Source organism: Aythya fuligula, chromosome 26, assembly GCF_009819795.1.
Source record: "Aythya fuligula isolate bAytFul2 chromosome 26, bAytFul2.pri, whole genome shotgun sequence".
Lineage (NCBI taxonomy): Eukaryota > Metazoa > Chordata > Aves > Anseriformes > Anatidae > Aythya > Aythya fuligula.
In genome coordinates this window covers 1,542,972-1,562,729 of record NC_045584.1, presented here as the reverse complement: position 1 = coordinate 1,562,729, position 19,758 = coordinate 1,542,972, and the positions used below count along the sequence as shown (strand labels likewise).

At 54.4% G+C, this 19,758-nt stretch overlaps 2 protein-coding genes across 2 annotated transcripts; both read right to left on the bottom strand.

The window, feature by feature from the left end:
- Positions 1-205: 205 nt before the first annotated feature.
- CERS1 (ceramide synthase 1) lies at positions 206-12,118 on the bottom strand. Its single transcript, XM_032203596.1, has 7 exons — positions 11,725-12,118; positions 3,459-3,618; positions 2,755-2,935; positions 2,338-2,499; positions 1,367-1,514; positions 689-837; positions 206-269 (listed from the first exon to the last, which is right to left on the bottom strand). Exons 1-7 carry the CDS (start codon positions 11,968-11,970, stop codon positions 227-229), a joined length of 1,089 nt encoding a protein of 362 aa, XP_032059487.1. The 5' UTR covers positions 11,971-12,118; the 3' UTR covers positions 206-226.
- A 2,239-nt stretch (positions 12,119-14,357) lies between these two features.
- On the bottom strand, positions 14,358-19,690 carry COPE (COPI coat complex subunit epsilon). The gene is made up of 10 exons (XM_032203854.1): positions 19,539-19,690; positions 19,051-19,113; positions 18,529-18,629; positions 18,181-18,333; positions 17,761-17,814; positions 17,208-17,289; positions 15,779-15,934; positions 15,448-15,516; positions 15,250-15,324; positions 14,358-14,721 (listed from the first exon to the last, which is right to left on the bottom strand). Exons 1-10 carry the CDS (start codon positions 19,656-19,658, stop codon positions 14,674-14,676), a joined length of 921 nt encoding a protein of 306 aa, XP_032059745.1. The 5' UTR covers positions 19,659-19,690; the 3' UTR covers positions 14,358-14,673.
- Between the last annotated feature and the right edge of the window lie 68 nt (positions 19,691-19,758).

Genomic DNA, 19,758 nt, shown 5'->3' with positions numbered 1-19,758 from the left:
CAGCCTCTCAACTGAACCAGCACGTACTGGCTACAGAAAGCACATCAGCATCGGGTCAAGCCCTGTTCCCATCAGTGGCATCTCTTCCCCAGCTCCAGGCAGGGGACGCAGGGGTATCGGGGATGAAGTTCTTCTTGTGCCTTTCATTTGCTGGGTTTGAGTGTCGGGCCCTGGCTCAGTCCCCAGATCCTGCCAGGCTGCCCAGGCTGCAGCAGCCACGCTTCTCTTACAACCGCTTGTCTTTTACAAGTCCGTTCTTCAGGTGCATCCTGCGAAAGAGAGCAGAGCAGACAATCAGCCTCGGCACCCACTCTCCCTCCCTCACCTTCACGAATCGCTGCCGAGCTCAGACCTGCCTTAACAGGCTCACGAAGACAATTTCAGCCTGGTTCCCAGTCAGCCAGACCTGCTCTGCAGGCTCCAGCATCCCGCCAGACTTCGTCCTCACCGCACGAGGTGCAGATGTTGCTCAGTGAAGAGCCAGCCCTGTCTGGTGAGGATTCATGGGACAAAACTGGACTGACACACCTCAATGTCACAGGGAGACAAAGTTCCTCCTACTCCCCGCACCAATTTTTAAACTCTGCATCAAGGCACCCTGTTGTTTTCCAGCACTCTCTGAAAGACACCCCAGGGCAACTTCCCCTCCACCCACGGGTGCTGTTTGCATCTCCCCCTGCCCACGCACCCTTCTTTCAGAGCACTGGGCAGCTGGAGCCCACCCTCCTTCTTCTTAGCCACGGCGGTTTTCTTGCTGTCCTCCACGTCGTACTCGCGCACGTCGTTCACCTCCTGCATCTGCCCCATCAGCACCTTGGCCACGAAGAGGACGATGTACTGTGGAGGGAGAGACACCATCAGCCAGGACACGCGGGGTGCAGCCGTCCCACCGAAGCCCTCACTAACTGGGTGTTTCTCTGCTGTCCTCAGCCCCAAAAAGGGGCCAAAACCCTGCAGTGGGAGGCAGCGCTCCTGCAGGTACCGTTACCAGATTTCAGCCATCCCTGCCCAGGGTTGAGCTTGTTGCTGTGAGCCCTCCAAGCCCATGCTCTTCACCCCTTAGGAGACGCTGGGGGATTCACACCTGCATCAAGCTCCAGCCTGCTGCAGTGCCAAGGAGCCCCCTGGGCTATGGCAGTCCCGACTGCTGTCCCTGCTCCTTCCCTTCGATCCGCAGGGTGCGAGATCTGATTCAGATCTGAATTCTAGCACACAGGGCACTGACACAAGCCTCCCTCCTCTCCTCCCCACCAAATCCCTGTGCTTCCCCACCCCTGCAGCCCCCCAAATACCCCGGGCTGGCGTTACGCAGCCGCAGCTGAGGTGGGAGAAGCCAGCGGAGGGTCGTTGAGCTCCCCCGACTCACCAGGAACCAGTAGATGTTCATCAGGGTGAGCACAAGGAGCAGAGCGTTGAAGAAGAAGTAGAAGGGAATGTTGGGCACCGTCTGGAGGCTGGAGTGGCAAGTGGCATAGAGGACCTTGAGGGGGAACCAGTAGAGACGGAACCAGAACCTGGTGGGGCAGAGGGAGCAGCAGAGGGGGGGTTAATGGCCCACGGGGACCCCAGGCAGCTTCTTCCAGCCACAGCCTCCCTTCCATCTGGATCTGATTGGGGTTTAAAGGCCTGGTTCTGGACAGGAATTCACACGGGCCCCCAAAAAGGCAGGTACAGAAGGGAGAGCACTGTTACCACGGGCAGAAAAGGCTGGGCACCAGAGGAGATCTGCCTCTCAGGGTAGAGGCAGATTTTCTCAGCTGGATGGGGGACAGGAGGGGAATAACACTGGAAGGATTTCTTAGACCCGTGCATCCCGGCCTTATCACTAAAATCTTCCTCGCTCTCCTCCCCCTCACATCCACAGCTCCTGCTGCCGCCCCTGCTTTCCCGAGCAGCTGCGGGGAGGAGGAGGGAGACAAAGGGACACATCAGCAGTGACAACCTGCCTTACTCATCCCCGTTCTTCATCCTCCTCTCCTGCTTTTCCCCAGGAGGAGCAACGAGCCTGGAATCTGGGACATTTGCTCCTTGCTGCTAAAACCAAAGGAGTGGGAAAATGGAAACAGCTCCTCCTCCCCTGGGGTCATTTGTCATGCTGCAAGCGAGATTTCACAGGCACTTGGGTGGTGACAGACGGCAAAGTGACTACAGAAGGATTCCAAGCCCAGCATGGGGTCAGGCTCTGCGGGAACCTCTTCCCAAACAGTTTATAGGATCGGCTGGTTTCCAGGCACTCACACCCAGCAGGGCTGTGCCCTGCGGCACCAGGGGGGCTGCAAAAGCTGGTGGGGACACGGCTGGAAGCGGGATCGGGGCTGGGCAGGCAGGCAAACTCACCAGCTGACGCTGAAGGTGAGGCAGCCGACGTTGGAGATGACATCGTTGAGGCGATGGTAGACACCCCCCCGGTGCTTGAAGTAGACGTTGAGCTTGGTGAACTCCAGCTGGACGTCATTGACGTCGTGCAGGAAGAGCACCAGGATGCCCACGTTGTGGTACCTGCGGGAGAGCGGGGCATGGAGGGAGATGTGGGGGCAGTGAGTCGGTGTGGGCACCCACCGCACACCACCCATCGCACCAGAATAACCCAGGCTGAATTCTATGGCACCGTGTGGTGGCTCACGAGGAGGAGCCAGGGCTAACAGTAGGGAGGGAAAAATCCTTCCTGACCCAGAAAGAGTCCTCCTGGGACATAGCCATGAGACACACGGAAAAACCAAGGCCTTGGCTGCGTGGCACAGCCACATCCCTCACCTGAAGGCGTAGGAGAAGGCGATGAGGGTCAGCGTGACGACGTGGTGGAGGAGCATGACCACCGAGTCCTTGCGCCATGTGTCCATGTAGACGGTGGCGTAGATGGAGTGCCCGTAGAAGCTGCACTGCAACAGGTAGGCGATGGCGATGTCCGTGGGCACGTCCATGCCCTTCTTCCAGCCTGAAGAGGGACAAAGACGGCCGGGTGAGCCCAGAGCCGCGAGCACGGAGCCTTCGTCAGCCACAGAGAGACAGGAGAGCAGAGAGCAAAAAAGCAAGCAGCAGCCAGAGCTGCCCCAGGTGGCCTCAGCTCCCATTCGGGACCTCCCTGGTGGAAAAGGGGCAAAGGCTGGAGGAGGACCCGGGTATCCTGGTGCCAGGATGACCCGCTCCCCTCCGAGACTGAGGGCAGAAGCCTTGATTTACTTCTCTCTTAATTTAACTGCTCAAATCCTTTCCCCTCCGTAGCCGAAGGCATCCCAGTCCCTGCTGTCTGCAGTAGCCACTAGGTGACACTCTCTCTGTAAGGAACGGAGGCAGCCTCTTGTGCCCTTTCTGCACTCGCAGCATCATGGAAAAGGCCATCTGGGGGGGTTCAGTCGGAGAATTTTGCTCCCACCAATCCCAATTCCCTCACTCAGCTCAGCTATCCTACAGCCTGGACATCCTCATCCAAACCCGCTTCTCCCTGCTTCTTACTGTACCATAAAAGACAGACGGAGGGTCATAGAAGAAGGGGTAGTCAGTGAAGAAGAGCAGGTAGGTGCCATACGACCAGGATAACGTGTAGAAAAGCAGCTTCCAGGCACTCTCGGGCATCTTGGCAGCATCTTTGGGCTGCAAGTTGCACCACTCACCGAAGGGCTGCAAGGAGAGGGGAGAAGTGTCGTCATGCAGGGCAGAGGGACCCCGGCGAGCCCAAGGCAGAACTCAGGGAACCCCCAAGGCTCCAACACCAGACAGGGCAAAACCAGGGACACGAGCCCCATTTTTTCTGGCTTTTTTTTTTTTGCAGAGTGAGTCAGGAGGGTGAAGAGGCTCTAGAAAAAGTCTATCACAGGGAGAATGGCAAGGCCAGAGAGCCGCTCGCTCAGCCTTGGCCGCGCGGGGAAGCTGCGAAAGCAGAGCCTGGAGGAGGAGGAAGCCCACAGCACGCATCCCAGCCTGGGCACCACTCCACCACCCTCGTTCCAGGAGCAGGCTTGAGCACAGCTGGCTTTTGGAGAACCGAGTCAATACCAAATTCAATCAGGCCAAGCCCCATCTGCATCAGGAAGCCCAGAGGAGGAGGCCGTAACGATGCCGCCCCGTGCGCACCAACTTTATGGCACCACCAACTCCCAGAAAATAAGCTTTCAAGCGAGGAAGCACTTTGGGTGAGCTCTCTTTGCAGAAAACCAAACGCATGGCTCCTGCTGCTGCTTCCCAGCACGGCAGAGGACCCCTCTCCATGGGCAACCAGCACCAGAGGAGGCCGATTTTAAAGGCAGTGAGGGTTGGGGCACCTCTTGCTCGCTCACACCTCCCCACGCTCATCCCTGGCAGCTCTCCTGGCTGACCAGCACTGCAAACCTGCTGTTTTTTTTCTCCCCAGGGTTTGCAGCACCCCTCCTACCGGCCAGGGCTCAGGAAGAGGAGGCGAAGCCTCCCCAAATATGGCCAAAGAGACAAACGGGAGGACGAGCAGCCTGCTGGCGCGATTAAGAATGAAACTTTCTCGCTCCGACCACGAGCACCACGCGGCTCCCTGCAACAGCGAGAGCTGGGCCACGAGGTCAGCGACAGCAAAAGCAAAACCCCAGCGTGTTTTGCATCACCACAGCATCAGCTCTCTCGGAGCTAAAGGGAGCAGCAAACGCTGCCCTGCATCCCGGACGGGGTGCCTGCTGCAGGAGGCGCGAGCGATGCCGCCCGCCGAGCGCACCCCAAGCTCAGCCCCAGCTCCAGGGACTGACGTCCCCTCTCCGTGGCAAGTGAGCAACACCAGGCACAGTTTCTGCTTCTTGTCACCGGACTGACAGAGCCCTGTCAGCCCCGGCAGAGCGGCCAGCAGCGGGGAGCCTCGCTCAAGGTCCCGCGGGGATCGCCGCTGCTGATAACACCCCAAGGCCCCCGGGGTGAGAGAGCTCCAGCGGGAGGGACCAGATAAGTTGGAGCTGAAAACAAACTGCTTGCAAAGTAACCATAGCCTGCCCCAGGTCAGCACTTTCTGCAGCCAGTGCTCGGCTCCTCGATGCTCAAAGGCTATATTAAGGCTCCAGCTGTCCCCAGGCAGAGGCCGGCCTGGCTTTTAGCCCCTCTCTGTGTCAGGTTTTTCAAAGCTCCCAGCTCCCAGCCCAAAAGGGCTTTGTTCTAGGCTCTGACCAGCGCTGGGAAATTCAGACCTGGAAGCTCCGGCCCCGCAGCGCTCTGCCAAGCTGCCCACATCCCCTCCAGCTACAGAGGGGCAGCTCCGGCCTCCCCCTGGCAGCTGGCACGCAGAGCACGGCTCTCACGGTGAGACTGGGAGCGCGCCGCTGCCAGGGCTTCTTCCACCAGGAGCCACGGCAGGAAAAAGAGAAGGAAGCTCGAAGGGTGAATGAATAATGCAGAGACAGAAAGTCCCGAGCCCTGAAAGCATGAATTATTTGTGTCTCCATAAAGTGGAGCACGGAAGCGGCTCTGCTGTGGGGACAGCTCAAGGCGCTGCGACGGCAGCGACCTGGGGAGCCCCCTGCCCCTCCTGGCCTCTTCAGCTGGGGCTGGATTTAGGATGCTGGGCTCGGTTTAGGATGCATCAAACTAAGTCTCAGCCTCAAAATCAGAGCCAAGTCATTCAGCTGCTTCTCTGCATCTCAGTTCCCCCCCGCCAAGAGGGAAGGACACTGCATTTCTACCTCAAGGTGGGGAGAGCTTAGAAAAGGACCGTCACCTGTGGGGCTGGCACACGCCACCAAGCCAAGCTGCATTTTACGGATGCTGGGGCTGTTGGCAGAGATCGCAGCAGTGCAGCAAACCTGGAGCTGGCTCTGTGGAGCTCCCCACCCTGGGGAAAGTCGGAGAGAAACATCCCCCAGACCTGCAGCAGGGGGACAAGGGGCTGCCCGCGGGGAGGTGCCACCAAAACCTGGGGAAAAAAAAAAAAAGCCCCGTCCCTGGGGTGGGAGATGCTCGGGGTGGGAGATGCCTCCGGCTGCTGTTCCCATGGCAATGCTGCAGGGAGGGATGCTTGTTGCCACGGGTGACGGCGCTGCGGTGGGAAGAGCGGAGCTGGAAGAGCCCGGAGCTCTTGGCAAGCGATGGGGCTTCACGGAAAAGCTCTCCTTCTCCCCTCCTCGCCCTGACCCCCACGCAAACCTCCACCAGCAGCTTGTGATTCACCTGCAGGTGAACTGGGAGCGGGGTTGGGGGCCGTGGCCGCCCCCTCTGCACCACTTCTCACGACCTGCGGGAGCTGGAAAGAGAAACCGAATCGAAACCGGCGCTGCCTGCAGCACTGCTGAAGTGTCAAATAATAAAAAAAAATAAATCCTGCAAAAAGCAAACACGTGCTGGCTTCCTTTTCGCAGCCCGAGGCGCTAGGGGAAAGCTGAGCATCCCCTTAAATCCACGAGCAGCTCTTGCAGCGGGGCAGGAGCCCTGCCAGCAAGCTGGCAGGCTCGCAGCGATGGGCTATGAATCGAAGCTTGTTGCGGAGGGATCGGATCCCCAGGCTGCTCCCATCGCCTCTGCCCCCTCCCCAGCCTCGAGACGAGGACCTGGCCAGATCCCAGCCGCGCTGCGTCTGCTTTCTGGGCACTGCCAGTTTCCCAGGGGGACACAAAGGAACGGCTGGCACGCAGCATCCTCAGCCCAGGGAGCTGGCAGCTCTACATCAGCCTCTCCTCAATGCAGATGATAATGACGAGCAAGCAGAGCTCAGATTCAAAACCTGCCCACGGCCACCAGCTACGGCCCCTTCCGTGGTGGCAGCAGCCCCACTCGTGGTTCTCAGAGCTGTGGTGGACCCCAAGGATCGTATCCCCTCCGTACCAACCTGGTTGCTGCTCCCAGACCTGCTGCCACCCCCAGCCACACCAGGGATGGAGCACGGAGCCTGCAGAAGGCCCAGGAAAACATCACCTCTCGCTAGATCTAAAGAAATGAACCTCTCGAAGGCTGTGGGCCCAAGGGCTGTCACCCCCCAGCTCTTGTTGCTCCGTTACACCGGGCACTGAAGCTCTCATTGCCTCAGTTTCTCCACCCTCAGGACAACGCCTCCCGGACAAACATGTAATAAAATGCACCAGGAGAACTGCAACAAGCCAACGGACAGCACTTCTCCCTCGGTTCCTCTGCAAGCAGTAAAATTCACCCCTCGGAGAGCAAAGCACCAGCGGAGCTCGGCGAGACCTGCCACAGCTGCCAAGAGGGTGCTGCGGGGGCTGACAAACCTCCCCATGGCTGCACGCTGACACAGCAGCACGGGGGAAGCAGCCCCCGCTCCGAGACGCCGCAGCAGCGCGGCTTCAGTCCCTGGGCGAAGAAAAGAGCCATTGTTGTGGCTTCCTCCCCTTGAGCTTGCAGGGCTCGTGCTTCAAACGCCGGGCAGAGCGCAGCGGGGCGAGCCGGGGAGCTGTCGGGCAGGCTGCCCTTCCCCGGGGGCGCAGGAGGTGTCCTCTGCTCGCAGCAGAGCTTGCTGTGGGTGGTGGGTTTTGGGGGGAGGAGAATTCTCCTCTACTCACGTGCCCATTTCTGGGGTTTGGAAAAAAGTCTTGACAATAGCATAGGATAGAGAAAAGTTACATAAATCACTGGGTGGGATAACAGAGCGCTGCTTTTCAGCTGTCGCATCCTTCCCGGGACTAGGCTGTATCACTTACCTAGAAACCCCCTTTCCCAGGGCCATTCTCCAATTCACACAACGCTTTTCCTTGCAGAGGACGCCGCAACGTCCTCCAAATTTCACCACCGCTAAGCCAGCAAGCTGGCTGGCATCTGGGCCAAAAATGGAAAATATTCACCCACTGCAGAAAAAAGGCAGGCAGCCGTTGGGGACAGAGGGGCTATGTGGCAGTCACCAGATTCAGAGAATGGGAACTGATTCAGAACAGATTTTGCTCGCGGGGGCTTCAAATCCCAGCAGCAGGGAGCACTGCTCGGCTCAGCTGCCCTGCAGGAGGGGACGCAGAGATGCTCGGGTTGTGTCTTTTAACCCAACTCCTCAGGTCTGGCTGCAGCCACTCTGCGCAGGCAACACGCCAAGGACAGCGGCTTTCAGCGACCGATGGAGCTGAGCCACCAACCACGGCAGGACAGGGCACAAACCGAGGAAGCTTCAGAAGGAGGGAACATCTACTTGGGCCTGGCTTGGTCTTCATACGTGGAAGTGATCAGCAGCTCCTGTGAGCTGGTGCAACCAGATGTGCTCTGAGTATTATCCAGGTTTGTGCTCTCAGAAGCCCACGGGACTCCCAGGGCAGAGCTCAGAGGGGAAGGAAATGTCTCTCAGCCCTTTGTGGGGATGCCCGTGCCCCCATCACAGCTGACTGCAGGGCCCCTCCCTATCTGGTGATTCGCATTTGCTCAGCTCCTTAGGATCTTTCCTACACCAAAACAACTCCTTTCCATATTTGTAGCCAGCGAAGATTCTGTGAAAAAGAGGCAACAGGCCAAAAACTGTCTTTGCCCAAAGGATGACGGGAAAACCACGTCTAAGGCAAGACACAGACCGAGCAGTTTTTTTTTTTTAGGTGAAAAGGACACACTCTCAAATCCTAACCAACGCCCCCAGTGACACGAACAACCTCTACCACTCCTTCAACCCAACGGTGATGCGATTTTGTGGCGGAGGTTAAACGGAGCTGCGGTCCGATATGAGAGCGAGGAGCCCAGCCGCTGTCCTTTCGCTCCCACCAATAAAAATAAAATAGGGCAGACAGCACAGGAAGAGGTACAGGGCTCCAAGGCACGCGTTGCGCAGAGGAGTGCTCGCAGCCAGAGCTGAGCACGGTGCACTTTACGCTTCAAGGTCTTGTGGTGAGAGTCACTTCCTCTTCGGAGGCCGAGAATCACGATCCAGGCAGCGAGATCTGTCCTTTATAAATAACGCACAGGAAGGCTGCGTTCTCCGGACGCTGAGCGGGCTCGGTTTTATAACCGTGCTTCAGTTCTTGCAGGGAACGTGAGGAGACTCAAAAGGAGAAAGGATGCTCGTTGAGCCTCCATCAAGAAGCAAAGGGCCCTGATCATAAAAGTTCCCTCCCAGGGAACCTGAACAAGAAGGTTTTACTTTCTCTTCCCAGCTTTTCCCTTCCCTCAGAGATGAAGCCGTTTGCTCTGCTGCTGAATGACCCACTCCACTGCTGCCCGTACAGGGACCACGCAATACAAACCAATTCCTTAAAAACTGCCAGAGGTTTTAAGAGAAAAGCCACAACAACCTCCAGCTTTTCCCATAGCAAATCCAGCCGAATAAACTGAGAAAAGCTGCAAGTCAATAACTAAATACATACACACGCAGAGCCGTCTCTCCCTGCCGCTGCCCCTCCACCTAGGCTGCTGGGAGGAAACTGATGGTATCGCACGCTCACTCAGCATCTCATCCCTGCAGCACGCAGGTGTAGCCACAAGAACCAGCTCTGCTCAGCCCTGCTGGCCCTTCTGCAATTACAGCCGCGACCCATTTCTCCGAGGGACAACACCTCAGCATGGCGCCTGCTGCCAAGTGTCCGCCAAGGGCACCGAGCGGGCTCCTGAGGGGTTTTTTCACACTCAGCTTACTTCTCGCTCTGTAAAGGTGAGCCTGACACAAGGAGGGACTGGAGCACGAAGGAAATGCCTCCAAGTTTATTAGGACAGACCCAGGGGTACCTCCAGCCTCCTTCACCCCAGCGGTCCCAGGCACGGCACGCAGCTAAGCAGCAGCCCCAGGCAGACAGGGGTGCAGGCAATGAGGTGAAACAGCCCCACGTCAAAGGCCAGCACGTTTTACCTCACACCTCGCCTACAAACCACTTCAACAGCTTTAAACGGCTCCAGACTGGGACTGGAGCTTTGCAGGAGGTGAAACTTCACCTCATGTCACCGGCAAGCAAAGGCAACTCAGAGCGGTGGAGGCAGAGCTGCTTGAGAGGCAGGCCTCGGCAGCAGGCCTCAGCGGCACACAGGGCAGAGAGGAAAGCTCTAACTCTTGATATTCTAATCGAAGAAAGCCACCTCGCACCCTGTCATCTGTGAAACGGCCTCTGAAGGAAGGGATTTCCCCAGGGAACCAGGCCCGACCCATGTAGACACAGAGATCTGCGCCTGAGCAGCTCCCTCAGGGCCACGTGCCACCATGCTCATGGGGCGGTGAGGGGACGGTTGGGGCTGTGTCTCTTCAGGGCTGGGGACTTGCACCAAAATCCCCAAATCACAGAATGGATGATGTTGGAAGGGACCTCCAGACATCATCTGGTGAAGCAGGGTCACCCAGAGCACATTGTACAGGATTTTATACGTGCAGGTTTGAAGCTCTCCAGCGAAGGAGACTCCACAACCCCTCTGGGCAGCCTGTGTTCCGTCACCTCGCAGTAACGAGCTGCAGAGCATGGCACCTGCATTACTTCGGCTTTTAATTCCTCCCCAGGCCGGAGGAATGGCCAGCAGCATGCACAGCACATCTCTCAGAAGGCAGCGTGGATTAGAAATCGCCTCTGCTGGGACCGAGCCATCAGAGGGAAAGGGGAGGTCTCGGTTCATTACGGATGCTTTTCACAGCAAAAAATTACAGAGGGCTACTCCTCGCCTTCGGGGACGTCCTGCTCGCTCCGTCCCTTACGCAGTGCTATATTAACAGGGGGGACAACAGCCAGCAGACCCCGTTTGGAGGCTGCGAGGGTTGGCTGCAGGCATCCCTGCATCCCCCACGCTTGAAGGTCAGCCCGGCACTGCAGCACAGCCATCCCCACGCCATCCTCGCCGCCGTCGCGCCAGGAGGGAAAGCGGGGAAGGACATTTTTCATGCGAACCGCAGATGACACGCAGGAACGTGGCCCCCTCCTTCCCCTGTGCACAGCCGGTGTGGCCTGGCTGCGTGCGAGAAATAACCCCCAAATCCTCCCCAACCCCGCTATTTGGGGAACGGGGAGAGCTCTCCCATGCAGAGGGCGCTTGGTCCAGAGTATAGGGGAAAATGGGGGTGAGACCTCTCGTGAATCAGCCCCCATACAGCGTACAGCCCCAGGGGACAGAGGATGAGGTTTCCCATACAGAGAGCCTCCCGGGAAGCAGCCTTAAATGAAGGGGGGTCGAGCTCCCTGTGCAAAGGGTCCCCTAGGATTTAACCCCAGGGTGGGAGGATAAGCTCCCCATGCAATAGATCCCCAGGATTTAACCCTAGGGTGGGAGGACAAACTCCCCGAGCAAGGGGACCTGGGATTTAATCCCAGGATGGGAGAATAAACTCCCCATGCAATGGACCCCCAGAATTTCATCCTGGGGCAGGAGGACGACCTTCCCATGCAATGGACCCCCCCCTGTTTTAACCACAGGGTGTGAGGACGAGCTCCCCATGCAATGAACCCCTGGGATTTAACCCTAGGGTGGGAGTATGAAATCCCCACGCAACAAGACACCCAAGATTTAACCCCAGGGTGAGATGAGATCTATATGCAAGGGGGCCCCAGAATTTAACCCGGGCTGGGAGGACAAGCACCCCATGCAATGGACCCCTAAGATTTAACCCTAGGGTGGGAGGACAAGCTCCCCAAGCGAGAGAACCCAGGATTGAACCCCAGGCTGAGAATAAACTCCCCATACAACAGACCCCCAGCATTTAACCCAGGCTGGGAGCTCCCTAAACACCCCCCCCCCCCAAGGATGCAACCCCAAATGAAACCAACCGATCCCCCCACCACCCTCCTTCATCCCCCCGGCTCTACCCAGTGCCCTCCCCATCCCCTCTCCTCCTCCTCCTCCCTTTTTCCCCGGTGGCCCCCCCACCCCAAACCCCTCGCTCCGGGGACCGACCCGAAAGAGGCGGCGGGCGGCAGCGCGGCGCAGCGCGGTCCAGCCGAGGGCAGCGAGCCCGCAGAGCAGCACCTCGCCCCAGCCCAGGTGCGCGTTCTCGGCCCACGTCGTCCTCGCCAGCTCCCAGCCGCAATCGTTGCAGCTCCTCACGGCTGCGGCCAGGCTGCCATAACCGAGCCGTAGCAGCTGCCCGTACCCGGGCATAGGCTCGGCCACCGGCTCGGCCACCGGCTCCGTTTGCTGCATGGCGCTCAACGCTGCTTGCCCATGGCCCCGCCGTGCCCAGCGGTGCCCAGAGGCACCGCGCAAGCTCCGGGAGTCGGGGACGCCCCCCCCCTGTCCGCCACCGCCGGTACCGGGCTGTAGGAGCCGCCCCCAATGCAAGGCTCGGCCCCCTCCTCCGGGATCCGCTCGTTTCTTCCAGCCCCCCGGGGGGGGGGGTGTGCGGTGCCCGGCTGCTGCGGGAGGAGCCGCTGGTGGGGCCGGAGAGGAGCCCTGGGTTATTAGTGGGGGTGGTAATTAGCACGGAGAGGAGCCCCAGGAGTTGGGGGCGGTGGTAATTAGCATGGAGGAGAGGAGCTCTGGTTCATTAAGGGCCTGGGAAGCAGCCCCGAGACGTGCTGAAGGAGGTGATGGGGGAATTTCTCGCACAAAAAAAGCAAGACGCTTGAAGGATGAGCCGTGACAATGGGCTGGAGTCACTCCAATTGTGAGATCTGGGGACAAATGGTGGTATTTCAGTGTCCGAAGATGACAATTAATGACATGACAGTGGAAAACAGCTGTGTGCGCCATGGTACACCCGCTGGGGGAGCTGGAAGTTACCCACAGTGCCTCAGAAATGTCCAGCAACAGGCTTGTGCAGTCCTCCATGTTCAAAACCCTGAATGTTTGCTCCTTAAGGGCTTTTTCCCCACTTCTCCAGCCCTCTCTCTTTTCTATAGGTCTCCCCAAAACCAGCAGGAAGACTTATCCTTTCCTTACAGAGGTCAACAAAGTACTGCAGTGCAAAGCCAGCAGGTGTTTCCACCATACCACCATTAAACTTTTGCACCTGCTGTAGTTAAGAGAGAGAAGGCTCTGGGATAACAAGATGCACGTGAAGAAATGCAAACTTGTCCAAAAAAGGCCACCCCCCTATGATAGACCTTCTTGAACACCTCCCCCAAACACCAGGCAGCTTGCACATACAAGTTACTGGTTCACAGAAGAGGAGTTTCCTTATCAGTATGTTTAAAAGCAGTGCAGTGACAGTTACGGACAGTCAACCCTTTGGATTGCTCAGAAATACAAGTTTAAGGTGAAAATCCTCCTGAAATGCTGATACCTATGTTCTCTCCTGCTGAGGCACCACAGGAACTGCAGAGCAAAGGCACTAGGGCAGCACAGCCATGTTCACTGTGAGCCAGGAAGGGTAAGTGGTGCCCTAATGCACCTAAACAACCAGCTAGACTGCAGCTGGGGGATCCTTGCTACTAGAGAGAGAAAAAATAATCACTTATAAATAGAAAACTCAGCTGAGGAATTCTAACTTGAAGAAAAATATGAGCTTTATGCCATTTGAAGTCATTGCTCTGCCCACAGCCATTCTGGGAGAGTCATTTCGCTTTCAAGCTTTCTTGAACTTCTCTAATTGGTCTGGGACAGCTATGAGAAAACACAAATTCATCCCTCTCAGAAGGCTGAACAACATGTTCCCCTATTCTCACACTGACAGCGCTGGCTCCTACTATGCCACTTGCTTTTATTGTTTACATTTTTAAGTCAATTTATCATGGCCCATCAAGTGGGTAATGGCTGCCCTGAGCACACAAGCCCCTTTCACATCTCCCTCAGACAGCTCCACAAAGGAAACATTCATTCAAGACTGGACCATGAATAACCCCTCATTGAAAAGAGCTGCTCGCTAAACAAGCCAAGGGAAGAGACAATGAGCCCTTTCAGAGCAACCAAGGCCGAGGTGGGCACAAAGGAAACGCCAGTTAGACACATTTACAGTGTAGTATAAACCTCTTCTCCCCCTCCCCAAGCACTTTCCAAAAGATAATTCAAATATTAGAGCTCGTGAGGTCCCAGCTGAGGGTTCCACTTGGACATCTGCTCTTCACATCCGACAGAACACAATCAGTCGGCACGCAGGGCGCTGAAAGGCTACGCAGGAGTCCAAGGCTACAGAAGCACAATCGCATGGTGTTGAATCTGGAATGTTCCATGACACGTCAGGTGGAGCAGCCATCACATTTTTAAGAATGACTGGGGACACTTTCACATGTACTGCAGGATGTGCTATGTTAAAGGAAGATCTAACGCTTTCCTGGCTCCAGGACACGAGCTACTGCATTTTACCAACTTAAGGTCAGGGCTGAGCTTATTACAATTGGATTATTTCTATTTTGGGGTAGCTTTCCCTCTCACCAGCAGTAAACCCTACAGCTGGGCGTCCTTCTTCCGGAGGATGCTGACCTAAATGGAGGAATCATCAGTCAGAGTGGATGAACAGCCGTAACTCGGGGTTTGCCCATGTGCTGAAGGTGGATGCTTAAAACAAACCTTGACAGTCTTCCCGTAAGTAAATCCTCAGTACCTACAACAGGGCTCAGTTCCTGGAATTACTTGGATTCCAGAATGTGAAGTAGGGGGTGCACAGATCCAGAAAAGGCTTTATTAGGAATGTTTAAGGTACAGTGTTGCAACTCTGGATTTGCACTGTATTTTAAACAGCTCAGGAACCGAGTAAGCCAGAACATGGGCTTCTCAGCTACCAAATTTGAGCAGCTACGTGTTATATACAACTTCAGCAATGGCTTGCTGGGTTACAAGACCCTGCCACACTGAGTTAAGCCAGACCAAGATGCAGAGGGCATTTTTCCATGTTACCAGAAAGGCTTTGTGTATCAACCCCACTTCCCAGGTACCACAGAGCAGGTTCGCAGGCTCCTTCCCCTCTCCTCATGCACTGGGTGCATACTGCATGGCTAGTCGGTCAAAGTCGTTCTCCTTCAAAACAGAAGCAGAATAAAATGAACACTGCTTGAACTTTGCTGAAAATTTAGTATCAGTTGTGTTGCCTCTGAGCTGAAGAAAACGCTATGATAGCAGTTTACTAAAGCAAAAAGAATTTTAAAAAGCAGGTCACCTAGACTAGAGTTATCAATTTTTTCCAGTTTGTTTCATTTTCCCTTCCCAATTATCCTTCTTGCCTCACCCCCCACTTCCCTTTCTTCCAGAAGGATCGTCCCTCTGTATAAATGTCTGATGGTAACAAACTTCTAACCCAGATCAAGAACCTGTACCTCAAAGCTGATCTTCCCAGATGTTACCAAGTTTCAGGTACATCACTTTGTTTACCACTTGGCTGTTTCCCAACACCTCTCACTAGGGCTGGCAAGTGATGTGACAGCCCAGGAATAATATGGACCTGACCCCCAAGAATGGTGGTCATGTTAACCAGTAAACAACCAACTCAGCCCATAAAACGCTACTAGGAGTCATAAATCCTGTTTTGTATTATGAAGTTATCAGTACCTTTGCTTGATATTCCTTTATGAAGGGATGATTTTTATGTGCATCTTTCAGCTGTGACAAGTAGCGGTTTGTGACCTGATGGAAGTGAGAACACACAAAATTGCAGAACCCAAAAGTTACCACACACACCAGGAACATAAAACCCACCCCAGCAGCACAGGCGGATTTGCTCGCCAAGTACAATAAAATCAGCCTCACCTCAGGTGGTTTGCCCAAGTGCTGTGACAGGACAACAAAGTTGATCAAGGTTTCAGGATGGCTGCTGTCCTGAAAATAAAAACAATCACCTGATCTTTGTGACTTACCTCTACCGTGAGAGACTATAACAACCAACACAGCTCTGCAAGAACAACTTCTGCCAAACCCATAGCTCATTTTACTGGAAAAGGTAAAGTAAAGGTAGGTATTAACAGCAACCACTTAGTGGCATTTTCATGAAGCATAATGGCAATGTTCCTTGCTTTTTTACTCCATGGGAGCAACAGGTATTTGGATTCAAGCTGATCTGCCTGGCCAAAGCATGCTGTACCTTGTCCAAGGCCTCCTGAAGCACTCCCTCTGCATCATCCCACTTGCCCTGAGCCATGTAGCAGGCTGCCTGTCCGTTAAGCAGGAGGAGGGTTGGGGAGCATTTATCTGCCATCTCTTGGAAGATGTAGTAGGCATCTTGTAACTTCTCACCACCCTGCAGAGGGAGGAGACAAACAAGCACAGTTTTACGACGTATTGCTAAAAAGGCTGCATGAACTTGCTGTGGTTGAAGGCCACAAAGTTTGAAGGGTTATAAAATTAAATGCTTAAGAACCAATGCCAACAGCTGTTGGCATTCCCATCATCTCCTCTAACACAACAGATCACTGTAAGAGTGCAGATGAAAGAAATGCAAAAATATTAAATGTTAAGAACCACTTAAATGATCAAACGATCCAGGTTTCCATTCAAAGAAAAAGAAATAACACTTCTGAAGAACCACTTCAGATGCCTGATGTAATAAAGGATTATGAAATGAGATTTTATAATTAAACCCAGGTACAGACACCTGGCTTTTCAAAAACTTCCAGCTTCAGAAGGGTTCTATATAGATGCAGCAGCTTCCATTGATTAGAGGTAAGAGTTTCCCTAGAGGAAAATAAGATCTTAGGGATAATTTAGCCACACACAAGGTGTAAGGCAACAGCTATGTGCAAAAGATTTCATAACAAGACTAAGTGAACAATAAAAAAGTCTTACCAGTATTATTAAACACCCTGGGGCTTTACTGAATTTTAGGAGACTGCTTAGTTTCAGGCACCTGACATCTGGACTGCCAGAGAATACACATTTTTGGCTGATTACTTGAAATATTTCATAATAATAAAATTTCTTGCCAGCTGGGGCAGGCACCATAAGATTTAATGTGGAACGATAACAAGGTGAAAGGCCAGTTTCTGTCTCTGCAGAGACAGGTTTCCTTACATGGGAGGGCAGATGAAGAACTACGGGTGGGAAGTGCCAAACATCTGTGCTCAGAAAATGAAACCACAACTGAAGACAAACGGGGAGCTATGGCAGCTCGTTCTACCACGCTCACTGCACTGGAATCGAGTTCAGCTTGTACTGTCCTGTTATTTGTGGGACCACAGATATGCGTAAAGACAGTTATAGGGGAAAAAAGGTAGTTCTCTGCCTATTTCCAAGGTCTGGATGCAAGTCACGCTGCAGTATTCCATTTTATAATGGGATGCTTTCTGAGTTATCCGAGCATGGTTTAGCTCTTTCCTGTGTGCGCTGAAAGCCAAGCAGCACAGATGAAAAACCCATCAAAATAGCTACTTGAAGGAAGGAAAAAAAAAAAAAAATCAAACTGAACGTTTTTCTGATGGCATAAGAGAGCAGGAATCGGGAACAAAGCAGGGAGTCTTGTGCCAGTGCTGTTTCTCACATACTGTAGGCTACAGATCCTCGTGGAAGATACTCACGATAGCCAGGTTCACCCAGGCAGTAGCCAGCTGAGTAAGGGTCGCGTCCTCATCTTGCTCCTGCATCTTCTTCAGTTCCTTGCTGCAGGTACAAAACTAGGAGTGTCATAACAGAAAGACGAGGCATCTTCCGTGGTTCTTTAAGATTGAAACAAAAGGCTGTAGGCTCCTCTCTTTAGGTATTCCACCCCAATGGCACAACAGCCACAGTAAGTTGGTACTGAGGCACAAACATTTCACTGAAGCAATCTGTGAAAGGCCTCTTTTATTTCCTTAATGAAAGGACAAACCCAGGCCTAGAGATTCAAACCACGTTCTGCTGTAGGTGAGGTTAAACCCCGAGTTTCGCCTCTTTAACTGTACCCAGCTATGTTATCTCCAAAGCTGTTGCACCTTAAAGAACAAGAACCATCTGCAGCACACCTACACACAAGTTTTACTGCCCATTGCAGGTGTTCTGCTGCACCGTGGCGGAGGTTGGGAGAAGCACATTCTCTTATCAAAGCCCGCCCTGCAAGAAGACAATTCAGAAACAAAAAGAACACAAACTCACCGAGCCAGGTCGAGCCTGTCGAGCTTCAGAAGAATTTGGATCATCATCGCCATGCTGCAACCAAGAAGAGCAAAGTGCTTGTCTCAGTGGCATGCTTCACCCCTCCCTGCTCTTTGTGCAGGAACCTTTTTGCCTCTCAGAAACACGCTGCCCGTGCCACGGGACTCGCTTCAGCAGTTCCGAATGCTCACAAATCGATAAACCAGATTCTTAAGTTCCACAAGGGAGCAATAAGACTTCATATCGTGCACCAAATCACTTACTACTTGGAAAGCAAAGATCCCATCGGTTTCTCAATGGCTTCAAAGCTTTTTAGAGACAAGCCAGCCCTTCTAGATAGAGACTTCTATTACAACTCTCCCTAGAAAGAAGAGCTTTGCTAGCACACGCCTCAGTGATGAGGGATGGAGTTACACTCACCATTCCAAGCTTTCCCCTTGATGGAGGGTACGCAGAGCTGCATCAGGATTTTTGTCATGGAAATAGATGGAAGCAGCCATCAGCAAGAAAGTCGTGTTCGCTACATCAACGCTTTTTGCCATTTTCTTGTCCAAATCAGCAACAATTGCATCCCTGCAGGAGCACAGACAAAAGCATAGAAATATTTCTTTAAAAGATCCTTGTCCTCCAGAATTCTGCCTTTCTGAGATTCACTGCAAAACCACAGAGACCCCACCCCGAATAAAGACCAGGCTACACAAAGCTTTCCACATACAAACATATTTTATGCCAGACAAGGTTTCACTTCCGACTTGTTATCAGACTTACCTTTGACTCTCATTCGAGAGATATTCTGCAAACATGCGCACTGCTTGGAGCTCGGGACTGGCATTGGCTTTAATTTCATCCAGAACAACACCGTATTTTCTCTATTAGAGAGAAAAAACAAGAAACAAGAATTTGTTCATTTTTAAGAACACAGAAAGTAGCCGTTCATTTCTTACGTGTAAAACCTTTGTTAGAATGATAGCAAGAAATAAAACAAAAACACAGCAAATTTCTACTTTACATCTCCCATCATAGTCCACAAACACCACCAAATTCCATAACCACACCGAGGAGTGTTTCCCCACACCATTTTAAAATAAACTACCTCTTTTAAAAGTCTCATTTAGTCACCAGGACCCTACATACAACCTGTTGTAACTGTAATTGCGTTCCTACTGGAGAAGACACAACATTTCAGCGCAGAAGGACCCACAAGGTGCGTGAGGCCGAGCTCACAGGGCTCACAACCACCCCAACCTCCGGTCAGATCCCGCTGCCGCCACCACAGCGCAGGAGGCTCACCTGGGCGATGTAGGCTCGGAAGAGGAACACGTCCCTCTCCACCTCCTTCTCGGGGTTGGAAGGCTGAAAAGACAACAGAAAAACACCCTTAGCACCCTGGGGACACCCAAAACAGGGCCCTCAGCACCCCAAGGACACCAGGACCGGGCCCTCAGCACCCCGGGGACCCCCACAACCACGGCCCAGCCCCAGGGACCCCCAAAACAGGGCCCTCAGCACCCCGGGGACCCCCAAAACAGGGCCCTCAGAGTCCCGGGGACCCCCACAACCACAGCCCAGCCCCGGGGACCCCCAAAACAGGGCCCTCAGCACCCCAAGGACACCAGGACCGGGCCCTCAGCACCCCGGGGACCCCCACAACCACATCCCAGCCCCATGCGAGCCCTCACAGGGCGCTGGGTGAAAACCAGGCCCTGCCTGAGGCCCCCGAGGCCCCCTCCCCAACCCCTCCCGGTGCCCCCCGAAGCCCCCCAGTGCCCACCCCCAACCTTGACGCGCTGCGCCTCGTTGATGGCGGCCTGGTAGGCGCCGATGTAGAAGCTGTTCCTGACGTCGAACAGCTCGTCCGCCTCCCCGCCCTGCCCGCCGGGGCCCGGCCCCGCCGCCATCTCGCCTCCCTCAGCCACGTCCCTACCCCGGAAGCGGCGCGAAGGCTGCCGGAAGCCGCCGTTTCCATGGAGACAGAGCATCCCAGCCAATAGGCGCGCG